The sequence below is a fragment of the Etheostoma spectabile genome, chromosome 5 (genome assembly GCF_008692095.1).
Source record: "Etheostoma spectabile isolate EspeVRDwgs_2016 chromosome 5, UIUC_Espe_1.0, whole genome shotgun sequence".
In the NCBI taxonomy this organism is placed as follows: domain Eukaryota; kingdom Metazoa; phylum Chordata; class Actinopteri; order Perciformes; family Percidae; genus Etheostoma; species Etheostoma spectabile.
The window spans coordinates 32,222,158-32,243,327 of record NC_045737.1 but is presented as its reverse complement, the minus strand read 5'-3'; the positions used below and the strand labels follow the sequence as shown (position 1 = coordinate 32,243,327).

The 21,170-nt window shown below is 39.2% G+C and overlaps 1 protein-coding gene across 1 annotated transcript; it reads right to left on the bottom strand.

Moving 5' to 3' along the window:
• Positions 1 to 3,913: 3,913 nt before the first annotated feature.
• On the bottom strand, positions 3,914 to 20,422 carry plcxd3 (phosphatidylinositol-specific phospholipase C, X domain containing 3). The gene is made up of 6 exons (XM_032516109.1): positions 20,168 to 20,422; positions 9,406 to 9,662; positions 9,006 to 9,179; positions 8,480 to 8,655; positions 6,717 to 6,818; positions 3,914 to 5,738 (listed from the first exon to the last, which is right to left on the bottom strand). Exons 1-6 carry the CDS (start codon positions 20,268 to 20,270, stop codon positions 5,582 to 5,584), a joined length of 969 nt encoding a protein of 322 aa, XP_032372000.1. The 5' UTR covers positions 20,271 to 20,422; the 3' UTR covers positions 3,914 to 5,581.
• Positions 20,423 to 21,170: the final 748 nt, after the last annotated feature.

The following is a 21,170-nucleotide window of genomic DNA, read 5'->3' as shown; positions in this document are numbered from 1 at the left end:
GAGTATGGTCTAGACCTACTCTATCTGTAAAGTGTCTTGAGATAACTCTTGTTATGAATTGATACTATAAATAAAATTGAATTGAATTGAATATAAAAAAGAGACAGGATAAATAAAACGGTTTGGAGCTTATGAACAGTGAAATGTCTAAACTGTAAAGTCACACAGCAATTGGCACAATTTAAAATGATTGTGTACTGTAAGCAATGTTTACCAATCTAGGTGTGTTTCTGATTTTTATAAAATATCCTTTTTTTCTGAAATATTGGGTAATCTAAGGCATCTAAAAGCTATTTAAATTGAACATGACATTTTTAAGATACATCACTTTTGTCACTCCTCAGTGAAAACTAAAGGATTAAATGCTCCTCTACAGGTTGAAAATGTTTTTCTACTGTATGTATTAGTCAATCATAACACTGTATAACATGTCAAAAATTTTTGATTTCATGAAAAGTTGACATTTTGAAAATACATGGTTTTCAATGGAAAGCAGCAATCTGAAGACATGAAGCCTGTGACAAAAGGTCACGAGTTGCTTCACATAAAGGGTCACTGGTAATTATTCTTCAGCAAATTATTGGGATTCATTTTACCATCAATAACAAGGATTTTTTAACCCTTCTGTTGTCCTCGCGGGTCAAAAACGGACAAAGATTTGACAGTTTTGTCCCTTTTTCTGACTTTTTTTGTTTGTTTTCACTAAAACCACCTTACTAGTTTTACACTACTTTTTGGAATTCATGGTCAATAACCGTCATTTATATAGAATTACACATAGATAGATAGATAGATAGATAGATAGATAGATAGATAGATAGATAGATAGATAGATAGATAGATATTTGTTTGTATTTATTGATCCCAAAAAATGGGAAATTACGGTGTTACAGCAGCACACATACATTAGTCACACAACACATAATATAAATATAAATGAGATACTAAGAAAACATATACGTACATACAGTATATGAAATAGTAATACAAATAATAACAGGAATAAAATATAAGAATAAAATATAAGAACAAATATTTAAATATATACAGGATGGGAAAACAAAACGTGTAACTGCCTAAATAATATGCTAAATGTATGCTAAAATGTAAATGAACCAATTGTGCAGGTTGCCCTTAGTGCAGTGTTGTGATGTCCAAAGTCTAGTGGTCTCATTTGAGTGAAAAAAAAGCAAAGATTTTTAATTATTTTGACTAATAGTTAAGATCAGAGGACCGTACAGATGAGTTTAGTCAGGAATGAAATTGTATTCACTATTGTATTTGCAAAGAGCGTTGTATGGAATCCAATCCATTTTTTTGTGGTCGTTTGGTTAAAAAGAAACCCACATTTCAGATATAGACATTTTTTAAAGGGGTCAAATTTGACCCGAGGACAACAGGAGGGTTAAAGGTACTTTATTGTCACATGCACATACACGTGCATGTGGCAAAATTCATTTTGTGCTTTTGACCCATCCCTCAAGGGAGCAGTGGGCAGCCATTTACAGCGCCCGGGGACCAACCACAGATCAGAGCCAGGGCCTTGATCAAGGGCACTGACTGGAGAACCTAGTACATGTTTTTTGATGGTGACATACAAATTCCACATAGAAAGACCCTGAAAGACCTGAATTTTAAACCCAGGACCTTCTTGCTGCGAGGCCACGGTGCTTAAAATAGTGCCAAGGTTTTGAGACAACTATATATGATTTCGTAGGTCACAAAATCATTGTAATGAACAAAGTTGTTCAACACCAGTGGCTAGTTCTGACCGATGGCCCTTTCAGACAGCCTGACATGATAACAACATGAACCCTCTCTCTCTGAGTGTTGGTGCATCCCTTTGTCCATGTACTGTAAAAGAATCATTACAATTCCTAGTTTCCCCTCCGTACCCAACAATGACTCCATTGCTTTCGACTTTTAATAACGAACTGTGTATCCTGGTCTTTTATGTTGCTTTTAATGTTTCTCCCTGTGATATTGTAGATTGCTGTGTAGCTTCTATTGACAGACAAATTGCCAGGGTGGTGTACCCCCTGTAACTAGACACAAGCGTGGCTAGTGAAATTACTCTTCCTCCTCCTCACACTCCAAACTTTTCTGAAACTGTGCATCTGGTTACTGCCCCTATTTAAACGTCTGAATGCCATCATCCATCTCTACCTCCCACACATCTTCCTCCTCCTCATCTATGTGTTTGTCTGTGTGTGTGTGTGTGTGTCTTTGCCTGCCTGTGTGTGTGTGTGTGTGTGAGTGACAGAGACAGACAGTCACAAACATGCACATGCATAATCACACAATAACAATGTGCATTTGCATTTTCTCATTCCTCCAGCAAATGACTGTTTCAACAAATGTGTCTTTCTTTCTTCTTTCCCCTGGAAAGCATTAATAATGACACGCAGTCCATTAGGAAATGGAGTAAAGCACATTAATATGCCACAAAAACCAAATACAACCCACATGATACGAAGAAGACTCTTATCCTCATGCAAAGGAAATTAAAATTTTTTGCCCCTTTTTTTCTCTCCTTGTGAAAAAAGCAGTAAAACTGCTGTTTTCTGGGTACTTCCCCAAGAAGTAGCCTATGTGTGTAGGGTGTGTGCCCTGAGGCCCAAAATTAACCCGGTTATTGTGAAAAAGCAAGGGGAAACATCCCCGTTTGTTTTTAGTCCCTTTGTCAAAAAACCCGCTATATGCATATTGTATGGGGGCAAACAAAAGGTTAGAATAAATCAACAAATCCAGATTTTTTTTTTTTTTTCAAACCTCTTTATCTACAGCCACACACACACACACCACGAGCTTTTTCCTTTTAAAAGAGCCCCCACCTGGCTCCCAGAAGGGCTGATTCGAATTACAAAACCGGGTCCCCTAGTGCCCCCCCCCCACCTCCCCTCACCCCTGGAAACTGGATGATTTTAAAATGTTTCCCCCCAAAGGGGCCCAAAATCTGGTATTTTGAAATAAAAGTGAAAACCTCCCTTTAGATTTACAAAACTTTCCTATTGCCAAGAAACTATATTTAGTGAGGGGAATTAAATCACAATTGATTAAAAGGGTTTTAAATTCATAATAAAATAAAATGTTTTGGGCAAAACTCATGTCCTTATTCTTACAAACCCAAACCCAACACAACCCCAACTAAACCCGGGCCAAAAAAACTGGAAATGATTTTTCCCACTTGTACTCATTGTAAAGAAGCTTTTTTTGTTTTTGGATTTTTCCTTTAGAACTTCATTTTGAAACAGTTGTTGTGAGTTTTACAACACAAATAAACTTTTTATTTTTTTTTTTATTTTTTTTAACCCCAAGAACAAAAAAACAGTACACGTTTGGACCGGGGAAATAAACAAAATTTTTGAAATTTTTCCCCATTTGTTTGGCGTCTTTTCTTCGTTTTTATGGGTATACGGTGCAACCCCAAAAAAAAAATTTTTTCTTTTTTAAATGGTCAAAGGTTTTAAAACTTTTCCTTTTTAGTTTCCACCCATGCTTTTAAAGAACCTTTAAAAAAAAAATAGTTCATAAATGCACATACTAATGGTTTCCCGGGTTTGGTAAACCAAGAAAAGTACCATTTAAAGTGAGCTTTCATGCACAAAACTGAAATTATGAAAAAGAAGAAGCATTATGATAGCTCACTTGAAGGATACATTAGGAAATTCTTATCAATGCAATAGTTGAAATAATTTACAATTCATTGGCAGAATATTATTTGCAATTACAATATGTACAAACTTTCCATGATATAAAACATTTAAACATGAAACTACACTGAAGTGAAATCAGTTCCGTCTGAATTCCAAAACTCGAACTCAGTTCACCATTGAAGCATACGATACCAAAAATGACTTTCCAGCTGATACTCGATCAATCGATCACATGAGATTTTTTTTTTTTTTTTTAATTTATAGAAATGGCACAGTTACTCACAAGACACATATATTCACAAATCCAAAGAGCTGAGTTTTCTGTTTTTGGTTGTACGTTACTAAACGAGACAAAAATGTCTTTACGGAATACATTCTCAGTAGAAAATGCCACACTGGTCATAAGGTGTGTAGATCTTTGACTTGTATGCAATTGTCATGCATTGTGCGTAAAACCTTGCAATGAAAATATTCCTATTATCTTTCTGGGTCTTTCCATCTTTAATGAAATACAGCAGGGTATAGAAGGAAACTCATTAAACTAAAAATTAAAATTGTACTAAATGATATAGCAGAAATCCAGATATTTAGCATCATTTAGAAAGACACCTACTAAGATAGACACCAAAGCTAGATATTAAACTAAACATTTATTGTATTATTTTCCAAGTGTCAAAGCACTGTTGTTACATCAAGACCTCCTGACATCAAATCATGATGTTTAGCCTTTTCTGACTTGAAATACAAAGGGTCTCCGAATGAGTGTTAAGCAACTTTATCACCTGTATTATGAAAGACACAACACTGTGATACATCTCATGATGACTCATGTATAAACTGCACTACAGCAGTAAGTATAGTCGCACACACAGATGGGTGGATACACTCTTGTACCCAGGTGTATTTTTATACTTGGCTATCACGACTAAGCACCCACCACAAAATGTGTCACATTTGATCCCTAGCATCGATTGCATTTCTAGCTGTCTTAAAGAACTTTTTTTGTAAGGTACCATGCTGCGACAGATGATGTTGGTCGTCAAATTTGAAACACACTGACATTGTTAAAACTTTAGTTTAGTTTAAAGTACACATGGCATGAATGGTAGCCAAGCTGCCCTCTTGCCCTCTATTTCTCATTGCTTTTGAATGAGTGCTGATTTACAAAGAAGTCTGATCAATGTCTGCAAGCTGACTTCAGAGGACATTATTACTGAGAGAAAGCCCCTTTGCTGAGGAAACAAAAGCAAAATGGTTCATCTTCTTCTCATGTATTGGGTGAACACATTGCAATAACACTTTTTAAACACATTCTTCTCAAGGAGTTTTTCCGAAGCATCCCCCAGTGATCTGACCAGGGATGCATATCTTAAAGAAATTAAAAAAAAAACACATCTCTTGGACAGATTTCGACGAACGGCAAGCTACACTTTGAGCGCTTTAAGTTACACACTGACTTATTTTTAAAATAATCTCGGACAAAAACTGCCACTAGAGTACAAAAAAAAGGATGTACCAATACATTTAGCAGCTGTGAGAAATCTACCCTTGGTGAAGTGATACCTGAAAACAGTACATTTGATCGATGGACAAAGCGGTTATGTCTACAGCACAGGGAATAAAGAAAATGAACATCTCACTTGAATTAACTATTTTGATCCCCAACATAGGAAACAAAACCAAACCTCGTTCTCTGCGTGCTCCAACCAAATTCTAGTGTTGTTTCTCCCAATCCCAACTTCTCTTACCCAAACACGTTTTTTTGCCTTTTGAAGCTCTCAATTCACTATAGGCCTAAATTAGGTAAAAAGAGCAGTGCGGCTCCCCTCCTGAAATAAATGCCAAAGAGAAAAGAGTGAGAGCACAGACCAAAGCCTCTAGCAGTAATGGTGGTGACTGTGCTCCCTGACGCCCCCTGTGGGCTCTCAGGTGGCGTCATCTTCATCATCGTCCATGTGATAGTTAAGGGTGATGACGGCGCTGATGAATTCCCCGAGCTCCACAAAGTCAGCTGTGATAATGTTGATGCCACTTTCCCCGGGTCTCTGCGATCTGATCCACTGCATCATGCCTGGTAAGGCCCTGAGAGGACGCACGAGAAACACACACACGGACACATGTTAGTGGAAAGACAAATAGCGGGGGAAATAAAAATCACAAAAGATCTAGAGAGGAATAGAAGAAGAGATGAATCACGGTTGGCTGTGTCAACACAGAGAGGGGCACGCAGTGATAAAAGATCTCTGTGGCGCAGCATGGAATGTCTGCAAGCCAGACACCAGCTGTGAGAATGACACTCTAAACACTTGCTGGACATGTTTATGTGAGCCGTGCACCGGGGGTGGGGGGGATAACTCCTGCAGATGCCTCGCCCAGCTTTCTGCTTGGCGAAATTCTATACACTCGCTTTCTTGTTAGGTCAAGTCCTACGCTGACAGTCTGTGCGTCAAAATGAATATAGGTGGGATTTTGCATGCCTACATCAAAGTAACCAAAACGCCTGGTGAGAACGGCTGATAGCGGAGTTACCAAATTAATACTGTGTCAGGAAATTGGACGGCTTGCTGCGAGGCTTTTAACAAACTGGTGACATTAAGAGTGATGTACAGACAGCCCCGGGGGGGTAAATCAGGAAAAGAAAATCCTGAACCAGAACTGGGAAAGGGGAGATAGAGAAAAGAGGGAGGAGAGAGATGAGAAGCATTTGTGACAGGGTTATAAAAACAGCTGTTTAAAAAAACCTTTGATAAAGTGAGTGTTAAACGCCTGGGGATACCTGTAGAAACCAACATGCATGTGGATGGATTTAATAAAAAGCGAAGATGAATCACAAATGACTGTTTTGTGTTTGCACATTATGTTTCCATGGCATGTAATTTCTGTGGCATCTGGTACCCTTAGGTGTTGCGGTGATTAATTCCATAGTGCCTACATTGAAAAATACTGTGTGCCACCTATGGTGCTTGCATCTTGTCCAATGTCTGTGTTTTACTGAACGTGAATATAACACATTTTTCCGATTATTGCTTCAGTCTGTCACACATATACAGCCGTACACACCTTTCAGTGATTGTCTCTCTCAGTCCGCTAGCCACGCCCTTCATCACAGTGCTGGCCTTCGGTGTTAGAACCACCTGGGAGACGAAGAAGGTCCCCTTCCTCCTGCAGGTTAAACATCAAAGCATTTACAAGTTATTTTTGCTGTATATTTATTAGTATTTTTTTTTGCATTTTATCTATCTACATTTTGTATTCCCATCCTGTATATATTCAAATATGTGTTCTTATAATTTATTCCTAATATTATTATTATTTCATGTATATTGTATGTATGTATATCGTATCCTAGTATTTCATTATATTAATATTCTGTGCTGTCTGACTGATTTTGCTGCTGTAACACCATCATTTCCCATTTTTGGATCAATAAATATCTATCTATCTATCTATCTTTTCTATCTATCTATCTATCTATCTATCTATCTATCTATCTATCTATCTTCTATCTATCTATCTATCTATCTATCTATCTATCTATCTACTGTATGTAAGGCCTCTTAAGACATCTGCTGCAGAGAGGTGCTGCATAAATAAATACACTTACTTTATATGTAATTACTTAAAAACTATAGTGTGTATGGAAGTAATGACAACAAAACTGTTGGAGCCTCCACATGCTACAAGCCTTATGTGATGGCGCACGCGCCCCCACCCTTCCCCCATGCAGTTGCTAGCTGCCAAGGTGGAAACTTAGGATTGCAAAGAACATGATGGATCTTCAGAAGAGGTCATTATCTTCACCCAAGTTTCTGTGCACGAATGTCACCGGACAACACAATCGAGAGTGAGAGTTGAGTTGTGTGGAGCTGATAGTCTTCATTAGCTTTGTAGCAGCTCATTTGGCAATGGCTTGAATGTAATGGACGTTCATTAATATCAAACAGTTATGCACTAAAGCTTTAAGTTACCACAAAGAATCAAAAACATAGAAAAAAGCATGCAACTTTATGTCAGATTCTAAGGAAATGTTTTCCCATTACTGGCAGCAGTTTTCTTAAATTTATGTATGAATGAGTTTTATAGTGGGAAAAACGTGTTTTTATTTTATTGTCGGATGGACTGCAGCAATGAGTGTCCAGACCTATACACATGGAAGTTTTCCCCTCATTTACTGAGTAGTAAGTGAGGAAGTTACAGCCACAATATAGCACACTGACCATACACCATGCAGCCATATACCACAGGTCATCTTAGTATTGTTTACACGTTAGCCTTTGATGTTGCATAGCCCAGAAAATGTAATAACTTTTAAATTTAACCCTAGATCCCATTCTGTTAGTTTGCACTAACTACAGTTTACATTGCTAGCCATTTTGTTGTGAGCTCTGAGCAAATTATGAGCATTATGACAATAAATCAAAAATCATCATCCCACATCATGGTTGGATCACTTGCATGGATAACATTTAATTTGATTTACTAGTAGTAGTTATTTATACTTTTTCTTGATCCCCAGTGGGGAAATTAAAATTTACACTACACAATTTGCATTTATCACTAGTCCTGAAATACACACACACATGTTCAGGACCTATTCATGCACAAATGGAGATATGTCCAAGTGAGTGGGCACTGGCAGCCGGTTGGGGAAGTATGGTACCTTGCTCAAGAGCACCTTGGCAGTGCTCAGGAGTCCATACTGGAACTAGAACCAGCAACTCTCCAGTTCCCAACACAACTCCCTATGGACTGAGCTACTTTTTCGTCCCATTTAGCCTCACGCATGAAGGTGTGCCCAAAGTGGGATAAAGGTAGAGGCTCACCTGCGGTCAGTGACGGACGCCTGGAGAAACTGAACCAGCTTCTCTGGGTCGGTGGTGTTGGCCCAGGGAGAGGGCATCATCTGCCCTGGCCACAGGAAGGGCACCTCAAGGGCCATGGGGTGGTGGTAGAAGACAAGCACCTGGTACTCCTTCTCCCACAGATACTGCAGAGACACCTGAGGATGGAGGGAGGGAGGTGTGTGTTCAGGGGAACAGGAAGGAGAGATGGTAAGAGGTGACAAAAGAAAAAAAAAGGTAGTGGTTGTTAAATAAACAAATCCTACTCAACTTCTATGCATTGGGGCATACTATGAAAAAATGACCAATGATTAGGGGTGTTATCCCCATCATTATGCATCTCAAAACACAGCAATCACACACACCACACACACATAATGTGTCTGATTTGTTGATTATGGTGCAAGAGGCTTTTGAAATAAATGTTTGAGGTCATCTTCTAGGTCACTTAACTGCGTTTTAATTCTACTCAGTGTCAAGTGTTGAGTGTATTTCAATTCGACAGTACCTCCTGAGCGAAGACGACTGGGCAGAGTTTGTCTCCGAACACCTCTTTCAACATGGCCACCAGTTTTTCATGGTGCAGGTTCTGCACGCCGTAGAAGTGGTTAAAGTCCAGGAACACAACTTCTCTTGCGTGAGCTGACAGGAAACTGCTGATCTGCTCAAGACCTTCTCTGACCTAAAAATCACAAATATGAACGACACACGTGTTCATAATTTCCTTCATGCCATAATGATATGAAATACAGGCACACACATGATTCTGATGCAGCCTACTTGAATGGTCTGTCTTGAATGCACTCTCACATTGAAAGGCTGCCACATATACAGATATGTACGTCACTTAGCAACCAAAAGCATTGCAGAAGTATTCATCACATCAAAAACCAAAACTCATTACTGACCGTGGCACTGAAGAGCCCGTGGGCGAAGAACAACTCGTTCTCGGGGTCGCGAGGCTTGGTGGAGATGCGGAGGTCGAAGAAGCGGATCCCGGCCTCAAGTTGGCTGGTGAAGTTCATGGTCTGCGTAGCTAACCACTTCCTCATTAGTTTCTTAGCCACCGTCCCGAAAACAGACACGAAGTTCTGTACCGTTTCCGGCTGCTCGGGGCCAACTGGAGACGCCTCGTCGATGTAAAAACTGAAGGAATCATGGGAACCTGGGAAGACACAAATATGAGTCTGCGTGAAGATATTGACTGCTGCAGGTTTTCAGTAGCCCATGTGGCGCGACACAGGTGTAGAAGTGGGGTTGATGCTGGAAAACAGCCCGGTGCCATGGCAAAAACACTGAAACAGCATCTGAATAACAGCATCTGAATAACAGCATCTGTGCTCATAGGTTATGACCTCAGATAACAGGAAAGGTTAAGCTTAAACACACCACTGGTATTTTTTATGGAGAATAGAGCTCCCAGAGAACAATGTTGTGCTTGATATTTTACAATTTCTAATATAGCTTTTGGTACATATTTTATGTAGGGCAATTTTTTAACCAGTTTGTACACCTGTTACATTTACTTTGGACATTTTGGTATGTTAACTCAACAAGCTATGCCAGTGTGAACTTTAAAGATCATTCTTGATCTTGGAAACAGCAACTAACTTATTGTTGGCAAAGATTTCAACAACATCTCATGGTCTTCCTCAGCAGATCGAGTTACTCAGTGGTTATATTGCACCTGATGTCGGTCTGATCCTCCGCCTCTGTAACTTTCTGGTCTTGTCTAGTCCTCAATGACTCAATTTGCAATTTCAGAGCCTTGGAGAAGTTCTAAATCCCTCAGAAAGGCTCATTTCTACATTTTCCAGGTCCGCCACACTTGCAAATGTGTCTCTCATTCAGTTTGTTTCATCATATTCATATAACACAATGGTTATATTATGTTCGACCATACTCCTGTCTCATGGAGCTTAACAAAACATAGACCACCTTGGTGGTAACTTTTTGATGAATTTTTAAAGTTCATTTCAGACCAACTTTTTTTTTCCAAATGAATAATAATAATATCCTAGAGCCTAGACATCTCTTCATCAATAAAATCCGACAGTGTTGAATGCATTTTCAATGAATCATATAATGTTCTCTGGCTTTGACTCGTCATATTTCTCAATTTTATTTCAGCTATTTCACCCTCTTCTGAATAAAGGACACATCACTCTACAAGCAGAATTGGATGGACCTTTACCAGACAGGGTCACTGAAGTATTGCATGCATTGAGATGCACGGGCTATGAACAAGCTGACCTACCATTAAAACTCTAGCACGCCAACTATGGTGTCATTATCGTCATCCTAAAAAATATATAAAAATGATTCATAAATCTATTTCTTTGGCAGAAAGTAGTCCTAATAAAAGGTGTTCTATGAAATTGAAATTGAAAGGTATAATATCATTTTTCAAATGTCATTTTTCAGTGCTTTTAACCATACAAACACCTTCCTATTCATCCCTTTAATGGCAGCAAAAATAACACTGGACAGACTGTGGAAATCTGTCAATATTTTGATGTTTTCCTAGATGACACGTAAGCATTTTGTTGCAATCAATGGTGAGGGTCGTGTGCCCTTCCATGCTCGTTTGAAATGAGGTAAGAGTATGTGTGTGCGTGTGTGTGTGTGTTTGTGCACGTTATGCAAATTAGGCTGACAGTAATTATAGTGTCTTGCTTCTGCTCTCATCACCGCAATCAAGTTATCATCCGCTTGTTGTCTCTTCATCAAACAAACACCCTCAGCTCCTTAACCAATACACACACACACACACACCACACACACACACACACACACACACACACACCACACACACACCACACACACGCACAGCCTAAATTGACCTTCAGCTATACTCTAGTGTCAGGTCTTTGCAGTCGGCCCAGAGAATGACCATAAGCAGGGTAGACAGCTGAATCCTGGGGCGGGGTGGCAAACAGCATCGCTACAGGCTGAATCGTACGACCGCGTGACCTTCACGAGTCGCAACAGCTGGCTATGCTGTTGTTGCAGAGAGAGGTTTCTCTGTGGAACCTTCAGACAATTTCTCTTCCGAACGTGGTGCAACAAAACGTTGGTATTATCACAAAATGATTTTCTTTATCCACTAACTCCTCTCCTTTAATTGATTAAAAATGTCAAAATATGATGAAAATCACTCAATCACAATTTCTAAAGGGCTCATATTATGCTTTTTGGCTTTTTTGTGCATGTTATAGGTTTACAAAGTGAAAAAGCCCAAAGTCTAACAGAAATCACTGTTCACAAACTGCTCCAAACAGATCTATTATAGTCCAGCCTTTACTTCTGTGACAAACTTACATCACTTTGTATACACGTTATAATGCTCGCCTAGCTGCTAGCATGGCACGCCCTCATACTCTGCTTCTGACTGGCTAGTAGTCCTTACCTAGGTACTGTCAGGACACACCCTCATACTCTGCTTCTGACTGGCTAGTAGTCCTTACCTAGGTACTGTCAGGGCACGCTGTCATAATCTGCTTCTAATGTGCAACTCCCAACAACAATGAAACAGAAGTGAGATGCCTCACTCGGTTGCCAAACAGAGAGCTCAACACAGAGGGTGAAAAGAGGAGCTGCAGCAATGTGCAGTACAACAAAAACATGTTTTTTCCTAAACCATATAAACCTATTCTGATATAACCTTGAAATATAATTATGAACTTGAAAATTTGCATAATATGAGCACTTAAAAGCCCAAGGTAATGCTTTCAATTTTCTTTTTTAATTCAACCAACAGTCCAAAATTCAAAGATATTCAATTTAATATCACATATATCAATGAAAAACATTCCTCACATTTGAGAAGCGCAAACTAGAAAATTCTTAAACAAGGATTCCATTAAAGTGCCCATATTATGAAAAAATCAGTTTTTCTGGGATTTGGGGTGTTATTTTGTGTCTCTGGTGCTTCCACATGCATTCACACTTGGAAAAAAACTATCCATGATATTTTGAGTGAGAGACCGGTTTCTGATTGTCTCTGTCTTTAGTCTCCGGGTGAGCTGTTTAAAATCTGCAAGGCTTTCTACGTCCCTAGCCGAGATGAGGTGCCTAACCGTTGCACATGCTAGCGCTAGCATGCTAGCTCGTTCTCAATGGCAAAACCCTGCTACAGCACACACTAGCTCACCATAATCTACAAAAGAACTACTTCCATATCCCTGTTCTGCAGGTATTCCACAAGTAAAAGAAGTCTCCCAGCTAATCCTGCCGTACTGACCAAAGTTGGAGAAAGAGTTATCTAGCTGATGTGATCTTACCTCACCACTGAGCATTTGTGACTCCCAACAAAGATAGTATAGAAGTGAGATGCCTCACTCTGTAGCTAAATCAAGTGATATGTCAATTTGTCAATCTGTATCTAAAACAGAGACCTAAACACACAGGGTGAAAATAGAATCTGCAGCAATGTACAACAAAAACATGGTGTTGTTTGAAAATGAAACCATGTAAACCCATTCTGGGACAACCTCAAAATTCAATTATGAACCTGAAAATGAGCATGGTATGGGCACTTTAAATAGCTGAGGACCTTCCTGCACAATTAATTAGGATGTGGTTACTGTGATATTTATTGCCATTATATGTTAGAGAAAGAAGCGTAGCTAATATAAATTCAATTCAATAATCCCATAGGACTAAATATTGGCAGGTTGTGATTAAAGCTGAACACCCATATGGAATCGTGTTCTTGCATTACTAACTAGCATTTCCTTGTATACAGCATCCCCTGTTTATGCTTTACTGCAGAGAAGAAAAACAGAAAGTGAAGGACCAAACATGTTGTGCAGAACATCTATAAGAATCTGCAGAGAAAGCTGTGCAGTGAGGTACCTAACCTTTGAATATGTTTGAAAATAGTTTATGTTATGAAATAATTTGCTCAACCTCAATGCTGTGCCACAGCTCAAGGGCAAAAAACGCATTTGGAAATGTAAGGAAACAGTTTTGAAATGAACTGTGCAGACAACACATTTCCATCCTTATACAACTATTTAATAATCTCAACACTGTGCCTCAGACTTGAGTCATTTCCCTTTATATTCTTGTCAACTGGAACTAAAACAACACATTTATTAGACAGTATCGAATGTTCACACGTTTTTCTATCCCCTCTTAATATGTAGAATGAACTAAGACTATAATCAATACCACAGAGGTTACTGAAAGAAATCCAAATTACTGCTTCCCTCGTGGCCTCAACCACATTGAACAAACCTTTCCCTCTCTATCACAAAAAGACACCTGCATCATAATTTATGCTTTGGTTGTATCTGATCCCATTGATTTAAAGGGCCATAGCCAATCATTTGGAATGAGCCGCTTACTGTAAACAACCTCCACACTGTCTACTCTTATGCTGTTCAAAAAACAATCTTAACAATGTACGGGCAAATATACCCAAATACTTGAATAACAATGGATGACAGCTTTGAACTCCAGAAACTCTTCTCCCCTCAAACCTCAAATCAGCGGCATAAACACATCAGTGGGGTAAAAAAGATGTGAGGAAAGTGGAAAGAGAGACAGAGTGCAAAAGAAAAGCAGATAAAGGCTTTAACAAGCTGAGATAATGATAACACAGCAATTCACTTGATGATGATGACGAGGTTAAATGGAGGTGGGTGATGACTGTTCCCTTTCAGAATTGACCTGTGGTAACTGAGTCATTCGGACTGAATGAGACCGGCCCATTCAGAGATGCCACAGGTGATTTGTGCCCATGACAGATCATTACTGCTCACCATGGACTCTATTTTAGGAGGAAGAGGAGAGAAAATGACAAGGAAATTGGAAAGTAACAGGGTGAAGATGAGCTGCTGATACTAAAAACATACAAGTGCAAGTTGGGTATAAGCTCCAGACTCCCCCATCCTCTCTCTTCGACATTCCTACCTTGCTACTCTCTTCATTCTTGTTCGAGTGGCAGCGCGCACAAAGCACATACATTTCCGACGAGGCTGAACTATTTGACTTTTAGAATCAAGATAAATGTCCTCGTGCTGGAAAACTCAATTAACTGCCAGTGGCGAGGCAATATCAGCCATGTGGATTAGAGCTGCACAGATGAATCAATTAATCAAATATTGTTGTCTCTTAAATTAATTGCCAACTATTTTGATAATCGATTAGTCGGTTTGAGTCAGTTTTTAAGACAAAAGCAAAACATTCTTTGCTTCCAGCTTCTTAAATATGAATATTTTGTAATGTCTTCTCTCTTCTGTGACAGTAAACTGAATATCTGAGTTGGGGAGAAAACAAGACATTATCTTGGGCTTTTTGGGAAACACTGATCCAAATTTCTCATATTTTCTGACATTTCATAGTTAAACAGAGATGTAAGGCTGGTTGTGACTTACAGGGGCATATCCATTACATAAAATAGCTGTACTATTCCCACTTCTTTAGCACCCATTGCTTCCTTTTCCCATGACAAATATTATTTTTCTCTTTACCAAACTATTGATTTTCACATCCTCTGTTTTATAATGGCTTTCAAGCTGTTAGATTTCCTGCCCTTTGAGCATCTCGTACTACCAGTGTTTATCCTGGCATCTAATACCATTTATCCTCCTTGTTCAGGGGCTTAAGTGGCAGGAGAATGGTCAAGTCAAGGGACTAATGGACAGATTAACTTCAGAAAAAGTCCTGGGCTGGCCTTTTCCTCTGCCCTGAGGGAGCCGGCAGACTGAAGATGCCTCTTCTGCAATGGATTTGTTTTACTACCAGCGAGGCCACCTTAACTTAACACAATTGCCTTCATCCTTTCCCCCTGGCCTAAGGTATGCTATTCATTTCTTACCTCTGGGGAAGCCATAAGCTGCTATAACCAGTTATTGGAGAGGTTAAGTATGGCTCCCTTGAGCCCCCTCATGTAAACCTGATACTTTGGCTCTGCGTGGGCATTTTAGTATCTGTGAGGTAAAGTCATTTATCCCCTCCAGTACTTTGTCAGCTTTAAATGAAGTCAAACAAAATGCAATTTCTCTGATAGCAAATTAATTAATTTCAGGTAGATACAACCCACTGTCTAATTTTTAATTATTTTTTTCTGATACTCTGAAAGTAATTTGTACATAACTTTGGTCACAACGCATGTGCTTATTATCTTACAACAATATATACTTTTTTCATCATAAAACAAATAAAATCTAATTTTTCCCATTTTGAAAATTGTTTTATCATTAACCATACGTTAAGAGGAGCTATGCTATTTCTTATATTTTATGTCTTATAGTTTATATTACCATTGGAACAAATCTCTATGTCTTTGGGAAAGCAATATGGATATAAATAACACATTAATAAGGGGAATAATGTGTCGGGGCAGTTTGTCTGTGGGCCTGTTTTGGAGATGTGCTGTGTCTTAGTTGCCAAACATTCATGAATGGAGCTTTAAAAAACAGAAAGGTGTGGATTATTTGATCACCTATGACACTTAGTCAGAGAGTAAATGTAAACAGTTTAGCCTGTTAAAAATAACCAGACCGTAGTTAATTAATATAAATAACGTAGACTGCCAGGAATGTAGATTTGCATTTAATTAGTGTTCACACCTGTAGGACACAAATACATAATCATACCAGGCAGTACATAAACCCCTACACGTCTACACCAATACTCAAAATCTAATTTTAATTCATTAATATGGTAGGGAAACTCTGACAGCCATCCCCTTCCCTCCCGTAAAGCTTGTTTCAAGGTGAGAGAACCACAGAGGAACAGGTTCACAGTATCTCATGTCAGACTAACGTGCAGCCAGGCAGTCTGCGGCGCTCACCCAGCAGATCTAACAATAGCCACAGAAAACCAGCCCACCATGTCCCCCTACTGATCAGCTTGGGGAAAGGAATATGATAACTACTCCCTGCCTCTTTCCGTCCTCTCCCTGTAATGACCTCCATCTTTAATCTGCTACCACTAGCCCTTTCTCTCTCCTCGCGCTCATCCCATCACCCTTTCCAAAATTAGCCATAGGTAGAACTGGCTCAAGTCAGCTGACTTGTAGATTCAAAAAGTGACATATGGGATCAAACACAAAGAGTTGAGCTATGTCTTAAATCAACAAGGTGCTTCTGAACAGCAGAGGACTGGCAGAATTATGCACGTGAAAATATGTACCATTTTTATATAATAAATGATACAACTACAATGCACTTGGCTGCTGTGCTGTCACAAATCAAAGCATCACAAACAACTCTATAACTCTGTAATAACTTTACATAAACAATCCACTGCTTTAAAAACAATAGCTAAAACCTGTCTTTTCTGTCTTCTTTTTTCTGGACTCATTTCAATCAGGTTTCAACAGCACTGAGTCAGCTGTCCTCAGGGTGACAAATGATTAATTGGTGTCTTTGGACTCTCAAAACCATGCAATTTGAATTCAGTTGGAGCTCTCTGAGACAATTTGAAGAGAAAAGAACAATTAATTTAGTCAAATGTGGTTTGCCTCTTGCCTACAACATTGATTAGGATAGGATTGATAACCTTTTGTTTTCCTCTGCACCTCTGTCTCCCTGTGGTGCACCACAAGGTTCCATCTTAGAGCCCATTTTATATTAAGAAAATATGCTTTCAGTTGAAATTGTAACATTTCTTATCCTGGTTACACTGAAAATAAGCAGCTCATTAAAACCTGCTGACCCTTCAAATTCCAACAGTGTCCTAGGTAGCAGGTTTTTCTACTTAAGAACTACTGAGAAAGTAAAATAGTTGCCCTCATTTAGGGAACTGGAGACATGCCTTTATCTCTTCACCTATTGATTACTGTAAGTCTTTGTGTGGGAGTCAGGCAGTCGGCCTTGTCTCGGCTGCAGCAAGGCACCCACAAGTAGAAAGACCCTCCCTTCCCCTTTGCTGGTTTCCCTTTATTGGTTTCCAATTAAGTAAAGAATTTTCTATTTTTGTTTTTAGAGGACTGCATGAATAGACAAGTGTAGTTCTCCACCTCCAGACACGTTAGAGATCTTTTTATTTTTATTCCCAATGTTTCAATCCATTCAAAAAAAATACAACGATGGAACATTTTCCATTGTTAACTAATAGTTTACCACACACTATACTTTTTTATTTTTTACAAGTACTTATGTATTTACATTTTACACATGTTTAACTTCTCTGTAAAGCATTTTGGTTAGCATTTGTTCTTTTTATGTTCTGTACATAAAATGTCTCCCACTTAATATTGAATGGCCTGTAGATAAAGTTACCGATATGTTACATATATACTGTACTATATGTACTATAAATATTCGCTGGCACTTCACCTGTCCACCACCTTCGCCACCCCCTCATTCCACATGATGGACTGAGGCAATATTCTTTGAGCTATTAACTCCTATACTGTACCTTTGTGAAAATGTATCTGTTTTAATTGTCTCCCTTGGTTACACAAACAATAATACTAAAAATTAACTGAGTAAACATTTAATCATCCTGGCAAAGGCAATTTACGGCACAAGTGATTGTCCATGATTGTCTTTGCCTTTTAAACGGTTTTCACATCAAGAATGGCCAGGTTGATCTCAGCCAAAGGTTACAGCAGCAATGCAATCTCATGAGAGGGTTTGTATGATATCATACAGAAACTTTTTTATATGATTTCCAGCAGCAGATCACATGGTAAGAACATACAGATATCTGCCATACAGTTGTCAAACGCATATGCTACCTAATAATAATAATATGATAGTGTGTTGTGTATATAGCCATTTACCATATTTTTATATCCTACTCATATAATTTGACTGAATTAGCTCATATCCAATTACTTGAAACATGACAAATAGGTGCCTTTAAAAAATCCTCAAAATCAGATTAGCCTACTAATTAAGACGTCTCTGTCACTATGACACCTTAAAATGAGTTAATTGCCAATCACGCAGAAGATTATGTATATCAATGATTATGCAATAATGCAATGCTGGAAAGACATCGTGCACCGTGCAGTCACATCCCCCCCACGTGAGTACTCCAAATTGCCAAAACACTTTGGCCTGGATCATTGAGGCTGGAGGTGAACTATCTTTTTTTCCTCCCTAAAAAATAAACAGCATCACTGATACTACAGACAACAGTGGGTGGATGCTGAAGATGTCAGCAATCTAACATTATAAATATAGTATTCTTTCAACTTGTTTCTTTTCTGTGCCAGTTTTATGGATCAAAGGCAAGTAATGCTGCGTTCTGAGATGAAACAAAGCGGTTGTGATAGTCAAACACGCTTTTGAAAGAAATTAGACGTACGCTCCAATAAGAAGACATGGTTTTTGCCAAATAAACTAAAGAAAGTGAGTGAAGTCTGCACAACAACTTTACTGTGGACTTCACTTTCACTTTCTTTGAACATTAATAATTTGTCCTGCACCAGCAACTACATGGATGTGCACAACATGGTCTTTGCTGCAAAATATACTCCTGTGGCTTATGATATATTTCTTGATAAACCTTACACAAATGTGTGCACAAAAACAGAAGAAATGGCAAAATAGAAACTGAATCCACATGGAGGATAGACAGAGAGCAGCTGAGCTTCAAGGCGCATAATAAGAATAATTATAAGAAGTAATGATACCTTATTAAGTGGGACAGAACATGTTCCCATGCTGGTTTGGCATGGATGAACTGTGGCGTTACACAGCACTGGCATGTGATTCAGCAAAATTACAAGCATGAGGTAATGCTGATTCTTTCAATCGTATTTGATCAAATCTAGGGATTGCCCGTGTAACATGCCACACATCATTGGACACTAAGGTCCAAGCAATCTGCATCTGAGAAGCCATCACTGCACATGTCACCTCCAAACACACCGGGTATCCATTTCAACAGCGAGGGTTGGAGAGAAAGGGAGAGTGAGGGCAAAAAAGAGGGGGGAGCATTGAGGATTAGACATGCAAGGAAATGAAGAATGAATGCGTTTTGTGTGGAAGTGTGATAATCATAGGCAACAGATATGGAATTAACTGGCTGCTAATGAGCCATACCATCAGTCAGAAGTGGGCTTCACATCCAGCATTTCCAATTTGAAGGGAGTTTAAGAAGACCTACACACTGATTGGATGAAGGTCCAACAGTTCATTTTCTATGGGAAGCGCTGTGATCAGACTGAACAGACTGAACCCACCCCACTCCCTGTCTCTTCTCCTCTGTGGTCACCACCACAGTACAAACGCCAAAGTCCTACACAAAACACAGCAGCACGAGACATCTGCCAATTCGAAATCTTGTGGTGCGTAGTGGTTTTTTTTAAAACCTCAGACCTCTAATCATTTGGTATATTAGATGGATAAGCCATAAAGCATCTTGGTATTGTGTAGCCTTTAACCTTGAGACAGCAGACCATCACTAGAGGAAACCGAACTGTTGAAAATGCATGATACTTCTCACATTGCGCAACAGGTCTTACCCTTTGTTCTAATGGGGTACAAGGAAACTAAAACCATATTTTGGGTTTTGGGAAATGCACATGGTACACAATAAAACATCAAAGTATGCAAAGCAGTGCAATATGTTTTTGATGTTGCAACTCATAGCCTATTTATTTATTTATTTCTCATATACTAGGATGTCTACATGCGATGCGCGCGGATAGAAAAAGACGGACACCTGATTACACTGGGGCAACATGAAAAAAACACCTACCGGGGATAGCCAGGTTGGTGAGCGGAGTACTGTGCATGCTCTGAGGTAAACTTGCCATCCAGTCTGCAAACCGCATGTCGCTTCTCCCGTGAGACGAAGCCATGCTGCCGCCGTGCACAACGCTCTGTTCTCAAGGACCGGTGCCTGCGCCAACCGTGAATGCGCTCTCTCTCTCTTCCTCTCTCTCTCTCAGTCTCTCTCTCTTTCTCTCTCTCTCTCAGTCTCTCTCTCTTTCTCTCTCTCTCTCTACACACAAACCATCGCGACAGAGAAGCAGTCCACACCCCCTTGAGCAGTAGGCTACACATCGGCGCATTTTTATTTTGGTGTCATATGACACCAAAATAAAAATGCGGCTCGTTGGATTTGTCAATAATGGCAACAGCTTTCCATTACGCAGCACTGTAACGAGGACGTTTCCGCTTTATAGTAATCTAATAGGACAAAATAGTCAATATCTATCTATCTATCTATCTATCTATCTACTATCTATCTATCGATCCATCTATCTATAAGAACAGTATGAAGGCTACAGCAGTGGCTGATAATAATCTCTACATACTGATGTTAAAATATTCCCGATTGACCTACAAGCAATGCTGAGGTCATGCACTTGGATGACAAGAGAGCCATATGGCAGTGAATTATCATCACTGTAATGCATATGCCTGTGACAATGAATATCTGACATTTTCACTGTGATGATTATCAGCGGTCTGGGCACCTTAAAAGGAGTCATTCAACAAACTAGGTCACAATGGTATAAATATGGATTATCTACCAAAAACTGCAAATTTACCAAGGTATGCATCGGTGCTTTGCTGAGCATGACACAGACCTTTTGCCCCCATGGGAGTCACTTCAAACCTGCATCCAAGCGAAAGGCTAAGGCTCTGCCAAGCTTGTTTTCCCACTTGGTTCTGCATTGATGTCTGAGGAGAAGTGACATAAGAGGAAGGGTTGATCCTATAAAAACAACTGCGGTCATACAAAATCCATATTT